The 19,267-nt window shown below is 57.9% G+C and overlaps 2 protein-coding genes across 2 annotated transcripts; both read right to left on the reverse strand.

Moving 5' to 3' along the window:
• Nucleotides 1-2,203: 2,203 nt before the first annotated feature.
• On the reverse strand, nt 2,204-5,468 carry LOC137855301 (uncharacterized). The gene is made up of 8 exons (XM_068679337.1): nt 5,212-5,468; nt 4,800-4,937; nt 4,151-4,621; nt 3,933-4,088; nt 3,562-3,663; nt 3,250-3,352; nt 2,978-3,037; nt 2,204-2,331 (listed from the first exon to the last, which is right to left on the reverse strand). Exons 1-8 carry the CDS (start codon nt 5,335-5,337, stop codon nt 2,204-2,206), a joined length of 1,284 nt encoding a protein of 427 aa, XP_068535438.1. The 5' UTR covers nt 5,338-5,468.
• Nucleotides 5,469-14,818: 9,350 nt separating this feature from the next.
• LOC137855302 (uncharacterized) lies at nt 14,819-18,083 on the reverse strand. Its single transcript, XM_068679339.1, has 8 exons — nt 17,827-18,083; nt 17,415-17,552; nt 16,766-17,236; nt 16,548-16,703; nt 16,177-16,278; nt 15,865-15,967; nt 15,593-15,652; nt 14,819-14,946 (listed from the first exon to the last, which is right to left on the reverse strand). The coding sequence occupies exons 1-8, from the start codon at nt 17,950-17,952 to the stop codon at nt 14,819-14,821; spliced, it is 1,284 nt and encodes a 427-aa protein (XP_068535440.1). The 5' UTR covers nt 17,953-18,083.
• Between the last annotated feature and the right edge of the window lie 1,184 nt (nt 18,084-19,267).

Consider the following 19,267-nt stretch of genomic DNA (forward strand, 5'->3'; position numbering starts at 1 on the left):
TTAGGAGGTCGTGCTTAAAAAGATGGACCCCGATACCTTCCAAAACAGCTTCTCAGGGGATCTTCCTAACTAGTTCCCTGAGCAGCCTGAACTCTGCCCTCCCCGTGTCCAAAGTTCACAGAATTGGAGGGGCTGGAAGGGACCTCAAGAGATCATCGGGTCCAACCTCCCTGCCAAAAGCAGGTGTACTGGCAGTCTTCCTCCTATCGCCAAAGATTTTTAAACTCAACTGCTTCATGATTGCTATGGCCAAGATGGCCGCCCATCACCACTTCACCCACCACACCCTCTATGTTCACAAGCAACAGGTCTAGGATGGCACCTTTCCTTGTTGTCTCCCTCAGTAGCTGTACCAAGGAATTGTCATCAAGGTGTGTGAGGAATCTCCTGGACCTGCTTGTAACAGCTGTGTGGTCTTCCCAGTTAATGTCTGGCAAGTTGAAGTCCCCCATCAGGACAAGGGCAGCTGAGCTAAGAGAGCTCTCTCTTAGTTCCTTAGCCAATAATTCATTGGTATCGCAAACACCCACTGCAACAGCCACGTGATTGGTTTCTCCCTTAATCCTTACCCAGAAGCTCTCGGCCACGTCCTTGTGCCAGCCCCTTGCCTCGCCTGCCCTGCCTATCCTTCCTGAAGAGCCCATAACCGTCCATCACAGCACACCAAGTCTCGCTTGTTCTGGGATGGAGCTGAAGCTTCCAGCTCCTCCTGCTTGTCCCTCATGCTGGGTGCATCAGTGCAGAAACATTCCAAATGTGCTCCAGTGTACCCAGCGTGGCATAGAGCAGGCCGAATGATCTTGCTAGCGCACAGTCCCTCCCATTTTGGTGTGCCATCCCCTAGCATATCACCAGTGGTTCTGTTGTTATCCCTTTCCTCTTTCAGATCTTGTTTAACGCTCTGTCGATCAGCCCTGCTAACTAACTGTGCAAAATCTTTCTCCTCCTCTGATAAAGGTGCTTCCAGTCAGGCACTAGCTGGCCTGCAGTTGTATGGGCCATCCCATGATGGAGAAAGCCGTAATTCTGTCCATGACACCACCATGGGAGCCACCTATTTATTACCTGCCTCTGCCTCTTTCTTTCCCTATTATTCCTTGCTACCAAGAGAGGAAAATGCTATGTGTGCCCCTGATCCTTTCACCCATTGCCCCAATGCCCTGAAGTCCCCTATGATTGCCCTTGGACTTCCCTTTGCCACTTTGAAGCTGCTGTCGAGATAGAACAGCAATGGATGATGCTCAGAGGGCCTTCCAGGGCGAGTGAGCTTTCTAGAAACATCTTTTACCCTGATCTCCTGGGAGGCAGCAGACTTCTCCATGGGTTTGGTCAGGTTGGCGTATGCGGCCCTCTGTTCTGCTCAGAAGGGAGTCGCTTATGACAGTAACCCTTCTCTTTTTCTTGATGGAGGTGGTCGTGATACTGGGGAAGGCTGACTTGCCCTAGAAAACCCCTCCAACCTGGATGGACCTTCATGCACATCATCGTTTGTGTGTCCATTAGTTCCAGAGTCTGTTGGTTCAGGGCACCTGAAAGGAAGGTGAGGTAGGCAAGGAAGGGTTCGCCTGCTGCTCCGAGCAGATCTAAACTTCCATCCCTTCGTCACTGAGATGCACTCCTTCTGCCTGATGGCCAGAGGGTAGGGGATCCTCCATTTCCTCTGCTGTGTCTGCCTGACGCATCTGTCCCAGGGCTGGCAGAGTACAGTTCAACCTTCTCCGACTCCGTGGTGCTCCTCAGCCTGCCCACCTCCTCCCGAAGCTCTGCCAGGAGGCTGAGCAGTTCTTCTACCTGGGCGCACCTACCACAGGTGGACTCACAGGATGGGATGGCAGGAAGAATTTCTTCATGGAAAGGGTGGAACCGGCTGCCCAGGGCACTGCTGGAGTCCCCAGGCCTGGAGCTATTAAAGAAATGCGTGGACTTGGCGCTAAGGGCCGTGGTTTTGTGGTGGGCCTGGTAGTGTTAGCTGACGCTTGGACTTGAGCTGAAGGCCCTTTTCCAAGCGCAAGGGTTCTGTGACTCTTTCACTGGTTGAGTAGGCACCATGCAGTCACCGGGCCCAGGGGAAAGACGTCCTTGGTGGCCTCCAAGTTAGCTCAGCGTCATGGCACCGAGTCACTTTGAAGGAGCTGCTGGAATAATGAGACAACAACCTAGTTCTATTAAAATATATATTGCTCTTTTGAGGACTGCTGCGGGGCTAGCAGCACCACGGCAGTGGAAATCTCCGTCTTGGCATTGCGTCATGCCTTGACGTCAGGATCAGGGTGGTTTGAACTGCCAGGGAACGGACCATGGGTTCCGGGTCTTTCTCTGAAGGCTGGAGGACTGCAAAAAAAAGAAGAGCAGAGATGAAAACCCCTCTCCTTCCAGAGATCCCCAGGCATCCCCTGCAGACCATGCCAGCCCCACTCGACTCTTCCCCAGGCCAGGAGGAGCAGGAGGGACAAAGGAATCCGTTGAAAGCTGCTGCTCAGCAATGTCCCAGATGCACCCACCTGCGCACCACAGGTCACGTGGGGCACCTTCACAAGCTGGTTCCCTCACCACCTGCCTCCATCCCTTGGGAGGATTCACACACTCCAGGAATCTCCTGGACTCTTTCCTCTCGCTATTGTGCTTCCCCATGAGAGCAAGGGCTAGCAATCGTGACCCTGCTCCTAGCTGCTTGTAGGCTGTTTCATCTCCCTCTTCGTCCTGGTTGCGTGCTCTACAACAGGCTCCCACCTTCTGTCAGCCTTACTGCCCTTTCCCCTGACTCTTCCTCAGGGACACTCAACCCTTCCAGCGGCACTGCCCAGCTCCAGGCTGGGAGGCCATTCCCTGACACCACGGGCTACCCCGTCTCCTCTCCCTCGTTCCTATGGCTGCATTGCTCCTCCGCCCCGAAGCATTTCCCTGGAGCAGGGCAAGGCACGGGGGCCTCTGCCGCTGTCCCCCCAGCCCTAGCACACCCCCCACTGCCCTCACTCACCACTGAGGATTTCATTCAGCTTCTCCTCGCTCTGGTCCTTGCAGTAGCGAGCAGCAAGACCTAGACACAGAGATCCCATCAGAGCCCCGCTCCCCAGCACGCTCCCAGCAGCACAGCCCCTGGCCTGGCCAGCCAGGCTGTGCCCCCTCCTGCACCCTGGAGCAAGAGCCCAGTCGGGGGGCTCTGGGGGCAACAGGGCTGTGCCTCACTGCCAGGGCAGTGCCTGGGGCTGCCAAAGGCTGCCCCAAGAGGGACCCAGGGGCTGGGCTCACCAATGAATCTGACGGCCTCAAGTCGCAAAAGGGTCTGAGTGGCCTTCAGGTAGGGCTGGCTCTGCTGCAGGTATTCTTCTACTCTGCCTCTGTCCTGCTGCAGCTGGAGAGAGAGAGAACGCAAGGTCACGGGGCTTGCACACCCTCTCCAGGGTCTCCTCCAGCATCCTGGGGGCAGGGAGGGCAGAGGGGCCTGCAGAAGAGCCCCCTGGGGCTCTGTGCTGGAAGGAAGGGAGCGAGGATGCGGCTGCAGGCAGCGGGCTCTGGTTGGGCACATTTGCCCAGCTGGGGCAAACGAAGTTGGGTCCTTACCAAGCACTCGCCGATCCTCCACATCTGTTCTGTCTGGGCCAAGCGCTTGAGCTCTTTGCATCGCAGAAACTCTGCAGCCACGGCAAGAGCTTCCCCAGAGGCCTGCGGAGCAACAGAGGTTGGGAGGTAGCACCACAGCCTTGGGAAGGAGACCCTCTGTCCCCTCCTCTTGGCAGGGCTGTGAGCCTTTCCCAGCGTGTTATGGGAGGCTGTGGTGGGGGACAGCGTGCACTGGGTTCAGTGGCCAAGGCAAGGCCACGGGACAGCCACCACCGGAGGCAGCTCATGCTGCCGGCCGGAGATCCCCCAGAGCAACCCTGTGGTGTCGGCACAGCCTTGCCCACGTAACTGCTCAGCTCTGAGATCTGTACCTTTGCTACGCTCTCACTCTGGTCTCTCGTGTGAAAGTAGAGTGGGAGAAGGCTCCTGTGCACGGTGCTCTTCATTTTCTTCTTCCTTTGCCGCAGCACAGCCTCCACCACGGCTTGGAAGAGGCAGATGGAGTGCTCCTGCACCTGGCTGGACGCCTGGCAGGGAGGAGGACAGGAGGAATTTCAGCATTAGCGTGGCCGATGTGAAGGGAGCTCACAGCACTGTGAGATGCTTCAGCGCTGGATCCTTCCCAGAGGAGCTGCTCAGGGGCAGCTGCAAGGCCTGGTGCCCGTGAAGGGCAGTGCAATCGGTTGCCATCGCAGGCTGCCCGCCAGCCACCCCACTTTCGCCACCAGCCGCACCAGCCATGCCCAAGCAGAGCTCCCCAGCGCCTGGGCTGACGAGGAGACTGGGAAGGCCCTGCCTGAGTGCTGCCCACAGGGCCGGGCTGAAGGGCAGCCCTCGTTACAGGGGGCCCAGCTGAGGGCTCGGGCTCCCGCAGCACACTTACGTGGTCAAAGAGTGGCAGGAGCTTCTCAGCCAGCTGCAGAGCCGGGCCACTGGCCTTCCTCCTCTCCACATGAGCCATCACGTTTTTCAGCACAAGCAGGGCCTTCATCACCACGTCTGTGTTGGTGTCCTGCAGGGCCTCCAGGATGTCTGGCAGCAGGACCTGAAGTTTTCTTGCCTGTAGGAAAGACACCATTTCCCTTCCGTGAGGCAGTGAGAGACCACCCTGGGCAAAGGGCTCTGGTTCCTGAGCACCAGCCTCCTGCCTTGCTTCCTGGCCGCGGGGAGGGACGGGAGGGCAGAAGAGCAAAGCCCCAGGCTGCCAACATGGCTTTGCTTGATGATGGCCCGCTCACCTTCTCAGGTCTCTCTGACACGGTGCAGAGCCCTTTCAGAACCACCAAGCGCATCTCTGGGCTTGGGTGCTTCAGGTAGCTCTGGAGGTGCACTGGGTTACCAAAGTCCTCCTCAGAAATGTGATTCTGGGCCAGCATCTGCAAGAAAGAGCAGTGAGAGCCTGGCAGGGCCTGCAGGGCTCCCTGCAGCCTCTTCTTCTCCCACCTTTGGGCAGGGATGGGGCAGCGCCAGCTGGCACAAAAGAGGCACCAGGCGCGGGGAGCTACGGGGGCTTGCCGGCCCCAGGGACCATGTGTCCGTACGTCCTGCGGGAGCTGGCAGTTTGGGGGTAGATGGGCACAGGGCTGTGCCTGTGTGCCTGAAGGGGCACACGTAGCCCTGCTGGGAGCAAGGTTTCATCTGGGAACTCACAGCCAAGCGACGGATGCAGGTGTTTTCGCTGACAGCGGTGCACCAGTTGCACAGCGGCAAGTCTTCCATCATGATGTTTAGAACCTTCTCCAAGGTCTGCGGCATGGCCAGGATCACCTCCCACATGCCCAGGTCAGTGCTGCAAGCCCAGAATACTCTGTCAGTGAGGCTGCCTCAGCCGCAGGGCCACAAACTGGGCCAGCCCCAGAGGACCCAGGCTGTCCTGCAGCCCCTGTGACTTGGGGAGCACTGAGGGCCCAGCCTGGGCAAGCAGGAGGGGGCTGAGCTGGTGTTCCCTGGGGGCAGGGGGACTCTGGGCTGCCTTGGACAGCTGGGCTGCTGCAGCCCTGGCTGGCCCAGTAGGGCTGGAACACATTGGTGGGAAGGAGGGCTGTGCTCCTTGGGGATGTCCTGCTCTTTGCCATTGGTGTGGCAAGCAGAGAGTCCCCGGGTGCATCTCCCGATGCGGAACAAGCCCTCAAGGATGTTAAGGCCAGGACCTGTCATGTGGCGGAGAGAACTGCAGCAGGTTCTTGACTTCTTCCCTGGGCATCACGTTGGTCAGCTGGAGAAGCAGGGAGTCCAGGCACTGCCGCGCCGATGCCGTGTGGATGCTGCCCAGGTTTTTCCTGATGCACTCCATGATCGTTGGCACCTTGGGGGACAAAGTGGGAATGGTGTTGCCAGCAGACTGCAGCCATTTCCACAGCTGCCACTTAAACTTTGGCCCCTTCCATTGCTCTCTGCTGGCTTCAGGTTGCTTCTGGAGCCCAAGAGACCTCAATGTGCGAGGGAAGCAGGGAGGGAGGCAGGGAAGGAGAGAGGAACACCGCCTGGAAGAGCTCAAGGGCAGGGCCATGGCCACAGGCCACTTACATCTGTCAGCCAGTAGTCAGGGTCCTCCAAGGCTGCGTCCAGCACGCTGCAGGCCCCCTGCTTGTCATGGATGCTGGAGTCTTGTAAAGCTTCAAGGGCTGTGAGGATGATGTCCAGCCTCTCAGCAGGGAAGAGATGTCCTCCAAACCCCTGTGGGAAGAAGGAGGAGCGAAGACATGCCGCACTGAGTGTCCCAAGGGTGCTGCTTAGCTGAGCAGCAAGGGCAGCTCTGGAGAGTGGGCCCTCGGGGGAAGGGGTGAGGATGGGGCATATGGGGCCAGAGTGCTGGCCCTGCAGGTAACCAGGGCTTGCTGGTGGCCAGGAGGGCTGGAGCTGCTGCCAGGACACAGGGGAGCAGCCTTTGCATAGCCCCAGCCTGGGGACAAGAGGAACCCTCTCACCAGGGCGACTGAGGCCGTGCCAGCCCCACCAGTTCTGGACCCCTTTGCTCACACGAGATGCCTGCTGATGCTGCGGACAAGATCCCCAGCAAGGCCAGAGCTCATTACCTTGGCAATTTCACAGGGAGTTGATGTTATAGAAAATGGAAGTGTTGTATGCTCCAAATTCTTGTGTCTCTTTGCATAATTTTCCATGTCCTCTCTCAATCTGCATTCTAAACAGGGGGCAACACCAAAGAGTCAGTAGGGAAGAGCATCTTTGCCAACAAGCTTGCCAAATAATGAAAAGCACTTTCACTAGGAATGGTTGAGGAGGGAGGCTCAGACCCATGGTGAGGAGAGTGATGGGCAGGGATGTAAAGCGCAAGGTGAGGAGTGCTGGGAGCAAGAGGGACCTCAGGGATGATGCAGAAGGAGGAGAAGCAATGGCGTTGGGTGCCGTGGGGGTAGCAGCGTGTCACAGATCCCCTTCTGCTCGGGGTCAGGATGTGCAGGAAGCCTCCTGACACCACCTGCCTTTAAGACGGCAGGGAGCAAACAGTCAGGGAGCATTCTGGAGGGCGTCACCATCCCTGGTGATGCACGGCTGGCTCTGCTGTTCACTCCTCAGGGAAGATGTGGTTTGGGAAGTGCTCATCGATTGATGGCTTAGACTGGGGGAGACCACAAAACAGCGTGGTAGGTGATCTGGGGAGGGTTGGGAAGGACAGCAGCAGAGAACTGCTCCTGGACATCAGGTGTGCGTCTAGCTTCTGCAGAAAACGATAGCCAGAATGCTGCGGGAAGCTGCTGTGAGGAGCAGAGGAGGTCAGGGAACCTGGCAGAATTCCGTGGGCAGCCTCCACCAAGCAAAAGAATAATCCTTCACAATACTTGGGGAAAACAAGTAGACAAATCAGTAGATGTCTGTGTGCAGACGGACGCTGCCCACCACACCTTCTTACCTCTTCCTTCTCTGACGATTTTGTAGAAGTGAAAAAGAGCATCCAAAGCTGCGCGTCCAAAGGAATCATTGCTATTGCTGAAAATGAAGAGGTGGCCCAGCAGCTTGCCCAGGATGGGGATGTAGAGCTCTCTAGAATCATCGTGGCTGTGCTTGTATTTTTCATAGTCATCTGAGTTCTGGGGGAGGAAGGGAGGAGAGACAAAGGGCTTAGTGGAGGCAGAGCCAGCCCCTGAGAGAGCACGGCCTGGGGAGGGAAGAGCAGGGGCAAAGGAGGGACGAAGACCCTCGCTTCACAGTGCTGAGGCACTCACGTGCATCCAGGTTTGCCTCACAGGCACCCCTGAGTGGCAGGATGCTCTGGGATGCAGGAAAGGGTGGAGGGTTCCTTGTGCCTTACCTCGGTCACAAAATACCTGATGATGAAATTACCCAGCCTCTCAATCCTCCTCACAGCTCTCTCACGCACAGCTGGGTTTTTGGAGTGGGCAAAGTCCAGCAGCGCCTGTGAGGAGAGAAGTTGCTGGGTTGACAGTGGTCTGCAAATGTGACCTGAGAGGATTCTTTGGAAATTCTTTGCAAATGCCAAACCTCCAAAATATTCAGCAACTCTGTGCTGGAACTGGTCTTTGGACAGCTGAGTATGAAGGCCACCAGCATGAGGTCCATGGCACTCATAGTCTGCAAGGAGGACAGAAGAGCATCGAATTACTTCTGTGGCCCTCCTCACCCCCAGGAGCTGGCTCTGAGCCCCTCTGGAGTTCAGGGGTGGCTTTGGGGCTAAAAAGCCGCTGCGTGCAGACCTCCTGCAGCACAAGATCAGGTCGGGGAAGGGGAAGGGGTGAGGTTGGGAAAGCAAATCTGGACCCCAGCCCATCACTGGTCTTTGGTTGTGTCAGCATGGGGAAGCAAGGCAGCAGCTCAGCAGGACTGGGGGTGCCGGTACCTCACCCAGCACATACCTTGGCGTAGAGCGCTCCTTCTGTCTCTGGCATGTCCGACTCCGGAGGCAGAAAGAAGACGCTCTTGCAGCACACATGCAGGAGTCTCTCCTTTTTGCCACGCAGTGCTGTCGGTACGGTGTTGCTGAAGGAGAGAGAGAGAGGAGCCTGTTGGACGCAGTGCCTCGAGGCTTATGAAGGAGGACACGGACCTCCCTTGGCCGGGCATCCCTGGGAGGGACGGGCAGCCTCCCTGCCAGCTTCAGGGCCACCAGGACATTGCCACCAGGGGCTGGGCACGCACCTGAGGACGGTGACAGTCTCCATGGCCTTCTGCCGGAATTCTGTGCGCAAGCTGTCCACGGGCTCCTTTTCCAGTAGCGCCTGCAGAGCACAAGCAGGATGAGACCTTGGAGCCGCCGGCACCCAGCAGCAGCAGAGCCAGCGCTGCCCCAGCCCTCGCCTCCCAGGGGGCTGGTGCCGGGGGGCCTTGCCCCTTCCCCAACCCGCTGCGCATCCTCTCACCATGATGTTCTCCACCAGCTTATGTTTGCTGCAGAAGCCATGCAAGTTCATCGGCACACCCTTCTCTGTGACAGTTCTGCACAGATCGCAGATTTTGCTGAGGAACAGCATCTTCTGCTCCTCGTCGTCCTGGCAGCCACAAAGACACCAACAGAGCATTAGGGGGACACCCACGGCCAGCAGGACCAAAGCCTTGAGGGGTCTGGGGCTGTGTGGGACTCCTGGAGGGCAGCGCCGGGAGCACAGCTGTGATGCAAGCAGCTGCCATTACCTTTTCTTTGCCTCTGACATACGCCCTGATGAATTCCACGGCCTTGTCTCTGCGCAGTTTCCATGCCTTATCTGGAAAGGAGGAAAGGAAAGAGTGCTGCAGCGAGGGGCTGAATGCAGGGGTGAGGAGAGGAAGGGTCCCAGCCCCAGAAGGACGTGGGGAGGCCGCGGGGATGCCCAGAGGCTGCAGCAGCTCCGCTGGGAAGAGAGGCTGAGGGAGCTGGGCTTGTGGAGCCTGGAGAAGGCTGCGGGGGAACCTCGCTGCGGCCTCCCCGTGCCCAAAGGGGCCTCCAGGAAAGCTGGGGGGGGATCTTCATCATGGACTGCAGCGACAGGACAAGGGGTGACGGCTTTAACCTCAAAGAGGGCAGGTTTCTTTTGGACAGGCAGGGATTTCTATCCTTCACGCCCAGGGCAGTGAGGTCTTGGCGCAGGCTGCGGTGCCCCCTCCCTGGCACTGCCCACAGCCAGGCTGGGTGGGCTTCGGGCAGCCTGGGCTGGGGGGAAGCATCGTGATCGCCGAGGTCCCCCCCAGCTCAAAGCGTCCTGGGATTCTGTGGTGCTGCGGAGGAAGCTCGGCCCCGTCAGCCCAAGCGCCACTTTACCCAGGAAAGGAGTCCCAGAGTCAAGCTGAGGTCTCACTGTCCCCAACCCTCCCCACCCCATCCCTAAGACTCACTGGGATCCAGCAGCTGCGACTCACCGTTGCTGTCCTCTCCCTGGCTGCTGACTGCTGCCTGAGCAGTGGCCTCTGCCGGGCTGCTGTCCTCTGCCGGCAAAATGGCCTCGACTGGGGTTCTGTCCTCTGCCAGCAAGCTGTCCTCTGCTGGCCGGTTGCTGCCCCTAGAAGACCAGGTCTCCTGCCAGGCCAGCCTGGGCTGCCTGGGGGGCATGCCTCCCTCCTCATCCCATTCAGAAAGAGCCTCTGGATTGGGAGAGCTCGCAAGGAGAAACCGGCGGCTCCTCTGGGCGGGCGGTTGCGGCATTGTGGGACGTGGGCTATGCTCGGGGACTCCTCGAAGGCCCTGTGCTCCTGCCCTGTCCGTCACTGCCGTGCACCGACACTGAGGGTCTGAGCCACGGCTGCGCTCTTATAAGGCGGAGCCCTGGGGTGTCACCAAGTGACGTCACAATGGGTGCCACTGTGACACGCGCCTGGGCTGGATGGACCCCACCGGGCGCTGTAAGTTCGTGGGCGACACCAAGCTGGGCAGGAGCATTGACCTTCTTGAGGGCAGGCAGGAAGGCTCTGCAGAGGGATCTGGACAGGCTGGATCAACGGGCCGCATCCAGCTGCGTGGCATTCAAGGCCAAATGCTGGGTTCCACACTTGGAATCATAGAATATCCTGAGTTGGAAGGGGGCAGACCTGAAGGGATGAAAGACACGGTCTCCCGATGCCTCTTGAGCAGAAGGCGTTTATTGCCATTTTTCTCTGCTACATATACTTTCCCCGTAACCACATGTGCTGTCCACGCACCCGAATCAGTCATACAATTCATTAGAGACCCTCAGCCACGCGCCTCAAGCCAGCCAGCAACTGACCACTGCGCAAAGCTCATCTTTAATGTTGTAGCCAAGTTGATTTATCTCCACCTTGTTCAAGTTTTTGTTACTAACGCTTATTAAAAAAAGGGGGCTTTAGGGCTTTGGGGCGACTACTTGAAGGATCAGGGGCACAGGTTGTGTTTGCCTCTGTCCTTCCGATAGGGAGGATGCACACAGAATTCCAATGCTGACAAGCAGACTCATCACATTAACACGTAGCTTCGGGACTGGTGCAACTGGTAGAACTTTGGGCTTGTTGATCATGGGAGGGTCTATGTGACACTGGCCTGCCACCACCAGATGAGATGCGCCTCCCTGTAGTGGGTTTATGTGGCAAGGTTTTGGTAGCACGGGGCCATAGGAGTGGCTTTTGTGAGAAGGATCTGGAAGCTGCCCCATGTTTGCTAAGGGCCCCTCTGCTGACCAGAGCTGAGCCAATAAGCGATGTTGTTTTGCGCCTCTGTGAGAGCATATTTAAGACAGGGAAAAAAACACTGTGCCACATACAGCAGCTGGGAGAGTGAGAGCAGTGAGGAACAGCCTTGCAGGTGCCAAGGTCAGTGAAGAAGGAGGGGGAGAGGTGCTCCAGGCACTGGACCAGAAGTCCCCTGTGGCCTGTGGTGAAGCAGGATGTCCCCCTGCAGCCCATGGAGTACGACGGTGGAGCAGGGTTCCATGCTGCAGCCCGTGGAGGAGACCGCGGTGGAGCAGGTGGCCCTGCACTGACGGAGGCTGCCGCCTGTGGAAGACCCCTGCCGGAGCAGATTCCGGGCCAGACCTGTTGCCTGTGGAGAGGAGCCCATGCAGGAGCAGGTGACCTGGCAGGAGCTGCTGCCTGTGGGGGACCCAGGTTGAAGCAGTTGACCCAGGTTGAAAGCATCCTGAGGGATGGGCCCCATGGTACAGACCCATATCTGGAGCATTTCTGGAAGAGCTGCTGCCTGTGGGAAGCCCATGCCGGATCGGTTCAGCAAGGACTGCATCCCGTGGGAGGGATCCCACAACACAAGGGACGAGAGTGACCGAGAAGGAGCGGCAGAGAAGAAGCACTGTAGACTGACCATAACCCCCGTTCCTTCGTTCCCCTGTACTGCTCGGGGGGAGGAGGTGGAAGAGGGTAGATGGGGGAGAAGGTGCTTTTGGTTTCTCTCCTTTGTTTCTCACTTCTCTAGCTTGTTACTAATAAGCAATAAATCTTACTATCTCCCTATGCTGAGTTTTGTCCGTCACGATAATTACTGTGCGATCTCCTTGTCCTTATCTCAACCCTTGAGCCCTTTTCATCGTATTTTCTCCCTGTTCCTCTTTGAGGAGGGGGAGTGAGAGAGCGGTCTTGGTGAAGCTCAGCTGCCTACCCAAGTAAAACCACCACACTCTCTCAGAGAGGGGTAAGGATTTTTGCTCAGGAGTTGGCAGGGCTGATGGATAGGGCTTTAAACTAGAGTCGAAGGAGGAAGGGGATAAAACTAGGCACACCGCTGATGAGCTGAGGGATGGTGCGCTAGAATCAGAGGGACGGTGTGCTAGTGAGGTCCTGCGGTCAGCTCCACAAGGCGCTGCGTGTAGGGAGGCGCATTTGAAGTGCTTCTACACAAAAGCATGCAGTATGAGGAATCAAATGGATGAGCTAGAAGTCTTGGCCCTGTCCCACAGCTACGAAATCATCGGCATAAGCGAAACCTGGTGGGATGAGTCCTGTGGCTGGTGTGTGGTGGAATTTTCTCCCAAGAGAGGCAAACAGCACCTCTGTAGCCCTGCCATGTCACACGACCTTGCTTCCAGCGGCCACACACTTTCTTTTTCCACTTTAGCTCTAGAAGAAGATCCCTGCTCAGCCAAGCTGTCCTCCTGCCCCGCCTGCCTGACTTCCAACATTTTGGAATCGCCTGCTCCTGTGCTCTTAGGAGGTCGTGCTTAAAAAGATGGACCCCGATACCTTCCAAAACAGCTTCTCAGGGGATCTTCCTAACTAGTTCCCTGAGCAGCCTGAACTCTGCCCTCCCCGTGTCCAAAGTTCACAGAATTGGAGGGGCTGGAAGGGACCTCAAGAGATCATCGGGTCCAACCTCCCTGCCAAAAGCAGGTGTACTGGCAGTCTTCCTCCTATCGCCAAAGATTTTTAAACTCAACTGCTTCATGATTGCTATGGCCAAGATGGCCGCCCATCACCACTTCACCCACCACACCCTCTATGTTCACAAGCAACAGGTCTAGGATGGCACCTTTCCTTGTTGTCTCCCTCAGTAGCTGTACCAAGGAATTGTCATCAAGGTGTGTGAGGAATCTCCTGGACCTGCTTGTAACAGCTGTGTGGTCTTCCCAGTTAATGTCTGGCAAGTTGAAGTCCCCCATCAGGACAAGGGCAGCTGAGCTAAGAGAGCTCTCTCTTAGTTCCTTAGCCAATAATTCATTGGTATCGCAAACACCCACTGCAACAGCCACGTGATTGGTTTCTCCCTTAATCCTTACCCAGAAGCTCTCGGCCACGTCCTTGTGCCAGCCCCTTGCCTCGCCTGCCCTGCCTATCCTTCCTGAAGAGCCCATAACCGTCCATCACAGCACACCAAGTCTCGCTTGTTCTGGGATGGAGCTGAAGCTTCCAGCTCCTCCTGCTTGTCCCTCATGCTGGGTGCATCAGTGCAGAAACATTCCAAATGTGCTCCAGTGTACCCAGCGTGGCATAGAGCAGGCCGAATGATCTTGCTAGCGCACAGTCCCTCCCATTTTGGTGTGCCATCCCCTAGCATATCACCAGTGGTTCTGTTGTTATCCCTTTCCTCTTTCAGATCTTGTTTAACGCTCTGTCGATCAGCCCTGCTAACTAACTGTGCAAAATCTTTCTCCTCCTCTGATAAAGGTGCTTCCAGTCAGGCACTAGCTGGCCTGCAGTTGTATGGGCCATCCCATGATGGAGAAAGCCGTAATTCTGTCCATGACACCACCATGGGAGCCACCTATTTATTACCTGCCTCTGCCTCTTTCTTTCCCTATTATTCCTTGCTACCAAGAGAGGAAAATGCTATGTGTGCCCCTGATCCTTTCACCCATTGCCCCAATGCCCTGAAGTCCCCTATGATTGCCCTTGGACTTCCCTTTGCCACTTTGAAGCTGCTGTCGAGATAGAACAGCAATGGATGATGCTCAGAGGGCCTTCCAGGGCGAGTGAGCTTTCTAGAAACATCTTTTACCCTGATCTCCTGGGAGGCAGCAGACTTCTCCATGGGTTTGGTCAGGTTGGCGTATGCGGCCCTCTGTTCTGCTCAGAAGGGAGTCGCTTATGACAGTAACCCTTCTCTTTTTCTTGATGGAGGTGGTCGTGATACTGGGGAAGGCTGACTTGCCCTAGAAAACCCCTCCAACCTGGATGGACCTTCATGCACATCATCGTTTGTGTGTCCATTAGTTCCAGAGTCTGTTGGTTCAGGGCACCTGAAAGGAAGGTGAGGTAGGCAAGGAAGGGTTCGCCTGCTGCTCCGAGCAGATCTAAACTTCCATCCCTTCGTCACTGAGATGCACTCCTTCTGCCTGATGGCCAGAGGGTAGGGGATCCTCCATTTCCTCTGCTGTGTCTGCCTGACGCATCTGTCCCAGGGCTGGCAGAGTACAGTTCAACCTTCTCCGACTCCGTGGTGCTCCTCAGCCTGCCCACCTCCTCCCGAAGCTCTGCCAGGAGGCTGAGCAGTTCTTCTACCTGGGCGCACCTACCACAGGTGGACTCACAGGATGGGATGGCAGGAAGAATTTCTTCATGGAAAGGGTGGAACCGGCTGCCCAGGGCACTGCTGGAGTCCCCAGGCCTGGAGCTATTAAAGAAATGCGTGGACTTGGCGCTAAGGGCCGTGGTTTTGTGGTGGGCCTGGTAGTGTTAGCTGACGCTTGGACTTGAGCTGAAGGCCCTTTTCCAAGCGCAAGGGTTCTGTGACTCTTTCACTGGTTGAGTAGGCACCATGCAGTCACCGGGCCCAGGGGAAAGACGTCCTTGGTGGCCTCCAAGTTAGCTCAGCGTCATGGCACCGAGTCACTTTGAAGGAGCTGCTGGAATAATGAGACAGCAACCTAGTTCTATTAAAATATATATTGCTCTTTTGAGGACTGCTGCGGGGCTAGCAGCACCACGGCAGTGGAAATCTCCGTCTTGGCATTGCGTCATGCCTTGACGTCAGGATCAGGGTGGTTTGAACTGCCAGGGAACGGACCATGGGTTCCGGGTCTTTCTCTGAAGGCTGGAGGACTGCAAAAAAAAGAAGAGCAGAGATGAAAACCCCTCTCCTTCCAGAGATCCCCAGGCATCCCCTGCAGACCATGCCAGCCCCACTCGACTCTTCCCCAGGCCAGGAGGAGCAGGAGGGACAAAGGAATCCGTTGAAAGCTGCTGCTCAGCAATGTCCCAGATGCACCCACCTGCGCACCACAGGTCACGTGGGGCACCTTCACAAGCTGGTTCCCTCACCACCTGCCTCCATCCCTTGGGAGGATTCACACACTCCAGGAATCTCCTGGACTCTTTCCTCTCGCTATTGTGCTTCCCCATGAGAGCAAGGGCTAGCAATCGTGACCCTGCTCCTAGCTGCTTGTAGGCTGTTTCATCTCCCTCTTCGTCCTGGTTGCGTGCTCTACAACAGGCTCCCACCTTCTGTCAGCCTTACTGCCCTTTCCCCTGACTCTTCCTCAGGGACACTCAACCCTTCCAGCGGCACTGCCCAGCTCCAGGCTGGGAGGCCATTCCCTGACACCACGGGCTACCCCGTCTCCTCTCCCTCGTTCCTATGGCTGCATTGCTCCTCCGCCCCGAAGCATTTCCCTGGAGCAGGGCAAGGCACGGGGGCCTCTGCCGCTGTCCCCCCAGCCCTAGCACACCCCCCACTGCCCTCACTCACCACTGAGGATTTCATTCAGCTTCTCCTCGCTCTGGTCCTTGCAGTAGCGAGCAGCAAGACCTAGACACAGAGATCCCATCAGAGCCCCGCTCCCCAGCACGCTCCCAGCAGCACAGCCCCTGGCCTGGCCAGCCAGGCTGTGCCCCCTCCTGCACCCTGGAGCAAGAGCCCAGTCGGGGGGCTCTGGGGGCAACAGGGCTGTGCCTCACTGCCAGGGCAGTGCCTGGGGCTGCCAAAGGCTGCCCCAAGAGGGACCCAGGGGCTGGGCTCACCAATGAATCTGACGGCCTCAAGTCGCAAAAGGGTCTGAGTGGCCTTCAGGTAGGGCTGGCTCTGCTGCAGGTATTCTTCTACTCTGCCTCTGTCCTGCTGCAGCTGGAGAGAGAGAGAACGCAAGGTCACGGGGCTTGCACACCCTCTCCAGGGTCTCCTCCAGCATCCTGGGGGCAGGGAGGGCAGAGGGGCCTGCAGAAGAGCCCCCTGGGGCTCTGTGCTGGAAGGAAGGGAGCGAGGATGCGGCTGCAGGCAGCGGGCTCTGGTTGGGCACATTTGCCCAGCTGGGGCAAACGAAGTTGGGTCCTTACCAAGCACTCGCCGATCCTCCACATCTGTTCTGTCTGGGCCAAGCGCTTGAGCTCTTTGCATCGCAGAAACTCTGCAGCCACGGCAAGAGCTTCCCCAGAGGCCTGCGGAGCAACAGAGGTTGGGAGGTAGCACCACAGCCTTGGGAAGGAGACCCTCTGTCCCCTCCTCTTGGCAGGGCTGTGAGCCTTTCCCAGCGTGTTATGGGAGGCTGTGGTGGGGGACAGCGTGCACTGGGTTCAGTGGCCAAGGCAAGGCCACGGGACAGCCACCACCGGAGGCAGCTCATGCTGCCGGCCGGAGATCCCCCAGAGCAACCCTGTGGTGTCGGCACAGCCTTGCCCACGTAACTGCTCAGCTCTGAGATCTGTACCTTTGCTACGCTCTCACTCTGGTCTCTCGTGTGAAAGTAGAGTGGGAGAAGGCTCCTGTGCACGGTGCTCTTCATTTTCTTCTTCCTTTGCCGCAGCACAGCCTCCACCACGGCTTGGAAGAGGCAGATGGAGTGCTCCTGCACCTGGCTGGACGCCTGGCAGGGAGGAGGACAGGAGGAATTTCAGCATTAGCGTGGCCGATGTGAAGGGAGCTCACAGCACTGTGAGATGCTTCAGCGCTGGATCCTTCCCAGAGGAGCTGCTCAGGGGCAGCTGCAAGGCCTGGTGCCCGTGAAGGGCAGTGCAATCGGTTGCCATCGCAGGCTGCCCGCCAGCCACCCCACTTTCGCCACCAGCCGCACCAGCCATGCCCAAGCAGAGCTCCCCAGCGCCTGGGCTGACGAGGAGACTGGGAAGGCCCTGCCTGAGTGCTGCCCACAGGGCCGGGCTGAAGGGCAGCCCTCGTTACAGGGGGCCCAGCTGAGGGCTCGGGCTCCCGCAGCACACTTACGTGGTCAAAGAGTGGCAGGAGCTTCTCAGCCAGCTGCAGAGCCGGGCCACTGGCCTTCCTCCTCTCCACATGAGCCATCACGTTTTTCAGCACAAGCAGGGCCTTCATCACCACGTCTGTGTTGGTGTCCTGCAGGGCCTCCAGGATGTCTGGCAGCAGGACCTGAAGTTTTCTTGCCTGTAGGAAAGACACCATTTCCCTTCCGTGAGGCAGTGAGAGACCACCCTGGGCAAAGGGCTCTGGTTCCTGAGCACCAGCCTCCTGCCTTGCTTCCTGGCCGCGGGGAGGGACGGGAGGGCAGAAGAGCAAAGCCCCAGGCTGCCAACATGGCTTTGCTTGATGATGGCCCGCTCACCTTCTCAGGTCTCTCTGACACGGTGCAGAGCCCTTTCAGAACCACCAAGCGCATCTCTGGGCTTGGGTGCTTCAGGTAGCTCTGGAGGTGCACTGGGTTACCAAAGTCCTCCTCAGAAATGTGATTCTGGGCCAGCATCTGCAAGAAAGAGCAGTGAGAGCCTGGCAGGGCCTGCAGGGCTCCCTGCAGCCTCTTCTTCTCCCACCTTTGGGCAGGGATGGGGCAGCGCCAGCTGGCACAAAAGAGGCACCAGGCGCGGGGAGCTACGGGGGCTTGCCGGCCCCAGGGACCATGTGTCCGTACGTCCTGCGGGAGCTGGCAGTTTGGGGGTAGATGGGCACAGGGCTGTGCCTGTGTGCCTGAAGGGGCACACGTAGCCCTGCTGGGAGCAAGGTTTCATCTGGGAACTCACAGCCAAGCGACGGATGCAGGTGTTTTCGCTGACAGCGGTGCACCAGTTGCACAGCGGCAAGTCTTCCATCATGATGTTTAGAACCTTCTCCAAGGTCTGCGGCATGGCCAGGATCACCTCCCACATGCCCAGGTCAGTGCTGCAAGCCCAGAATACTCTGTCAGTGAGGCTGCCTCAGCCGCAGGGCCACAAACTGGGCCAGCCCCAGAGGACCCAGGCTGTCCTGCAGCCCCTGTGACTTGGGGAGCACTGAGGGCCCAGCCTGGGCAAGCAGGAGGGGGCTGAGCTGGTGTTCCCTGGGGGCAGGGGGACTCTGGGCTGCCTTGGACAGCTGGGCTGCTGCAGCCCTGGCTGGCCCAGTAGGGCTGGAACACATTGGTGGGAAGGAGGGCTGTGCTCCTTGGGGATGTCCTGCTCTTTGCCATTGGTGTGGCAAGCAGAGAGTCCCCGGGTGCATCTCCCGATGCGGAACAAGCCCTCAAGGATGTTAAGGCCAGGACCTGTCATGTGGCGGAGAGAACTGCAGCAGGTTCTTGACTTCTTCCCTGGGCATCACGTTGGTCAGCTGGAGAAGCAGGGAGTCCAGGCACTGCCGCGCCGATGCCGTGTGGATGCTGCCCAGGTTTTTCCTGATGCACTCCATGATCGTTGGCACCTTGGGGGACAAAGTGGGAATGGTGTTGCCAGCAGACTGCAGCCATTTCCACAGCTGCCACTTAAACTTTGGCCCCTTCCATTGCTCTCTGCTGGCTTCAGGTTGCTTCTGGAGCCCAAGAGACCTCAATGTGCGAGGGAAGCAGGGAGGGAGGCAGGGAAGGAGAGAGGAACACCGCCTGGAAGAGCTCAAGGGCAGGGCCATGGCCACAGGCCACTTACATCTGTCAGCCAGTAGTCAGGGTCCTCCAAGGCTGCGTCCAGCACGCTGCAGGCCCCCTGCTTGTCATGGATGCTGGAGTCTTGTAAAGCTTCAAGGGCTGTGAGGATGATGTCCAGCCTCTCAGCAGGGAAGAGATGTCCTCCAAACCCCTGTGGGAAGAAGGAGGAGCGAAGACATGCCGCACTGAGTGTCCCAAGGGTGCTGCTTAGCTGAGCAGCAAGGGCAGCTCTGGAGAGTGGGCCCTCGGGGGAAGGGGTGAGGATGGGGCATATGGGGCCAGAGTGCTGGCCCTGCAGGTAACCAGGGCTTGCTGGTGGCCAGGAGGGCTGGAGCTGCTGCCAGGACACAGGGGAGCAGCCTTTGCATAGCCCCAGCCTGGGGACAAGAGGAACCCTCTCACCAGGGCGACTGAGGCCGTGCCAGCCCCACCAGTTCTGGACCCCTTTGCTCACACGAGATGCCTGCTGATGCTGCGGACAAGATCCCCAGCAAGGCCAGAGCTCATTACCTTGGCAATTTCACAGGGAGTTGATGTTATAGAAAATGGAAGTGTTGTATGCTCCA

Source organism: Anas acuta, chromosome 4, assembly GCF_963932015.1.
Source record: "Anas acuta chromosome 4, bAnaAcu1.1, whole genome shotgun sequence".
NCBI classification, from domain to species: domain Eukaryota; kingdom Metazoa; phylum Chordata; class Aves; order Anseriformes; family Anatidae; genus Anas; species Anas acuta.

What these genes read in the sequence shown, in the direction of transcription:
- LOC137855301 (XM_068679337.1), bottom strand. Translation starts at nt 5,337, where the DNA reads ATGTGGGAGGTGATCCTGGCCATGCCGCAGACCTTGGAGAAGGTTCTA. An exon ending in CTGAAGCATCTCACAGTGCT is followed by an intron (nt 4,089 to 4,150) that starts GTGAGCTCCCTT and finishes CCTCCCTGCCAG; the next exon opens with GCGTCCAGCCAGGTGCAGGA. An exon ending in AGAGTGAGAGCGTAGCAAAG is followed by an intron (nt 3,664 to 3,932) that starts GTACAGATCTCA and finishes GTTGCTCCGCAG; the next exon opens with GCCTCTGGGGAAGCTCTTGC.
- LOC137855302 (XM_068679339.1), bottom strand. Translation starts at nt 17,952, where the DNA reads ATGTGGGAGGTGATCCTGGCCATGCCGCAGACCTTGGAGAAGGTTCTA. An exon ending in TGTCAGAGAGACCTGAGAAG is followed by an intron (nt 17,237 to 17,414) that starts GTGAGCGGGCCA and finishes TCTTTCCTACAG; the next exon opens with GCAAGAAAACTTCAGGTCCT. An exon ending in AGAGTGAGAGCGTAGCAAAG is followed by an intron (nt 16,279 to 16,547) that starts GTACAGATCTCA and finishes GTTGCTCCGCAG; the next exon opens with GCCTCTGGGGAAGCTCTTGC.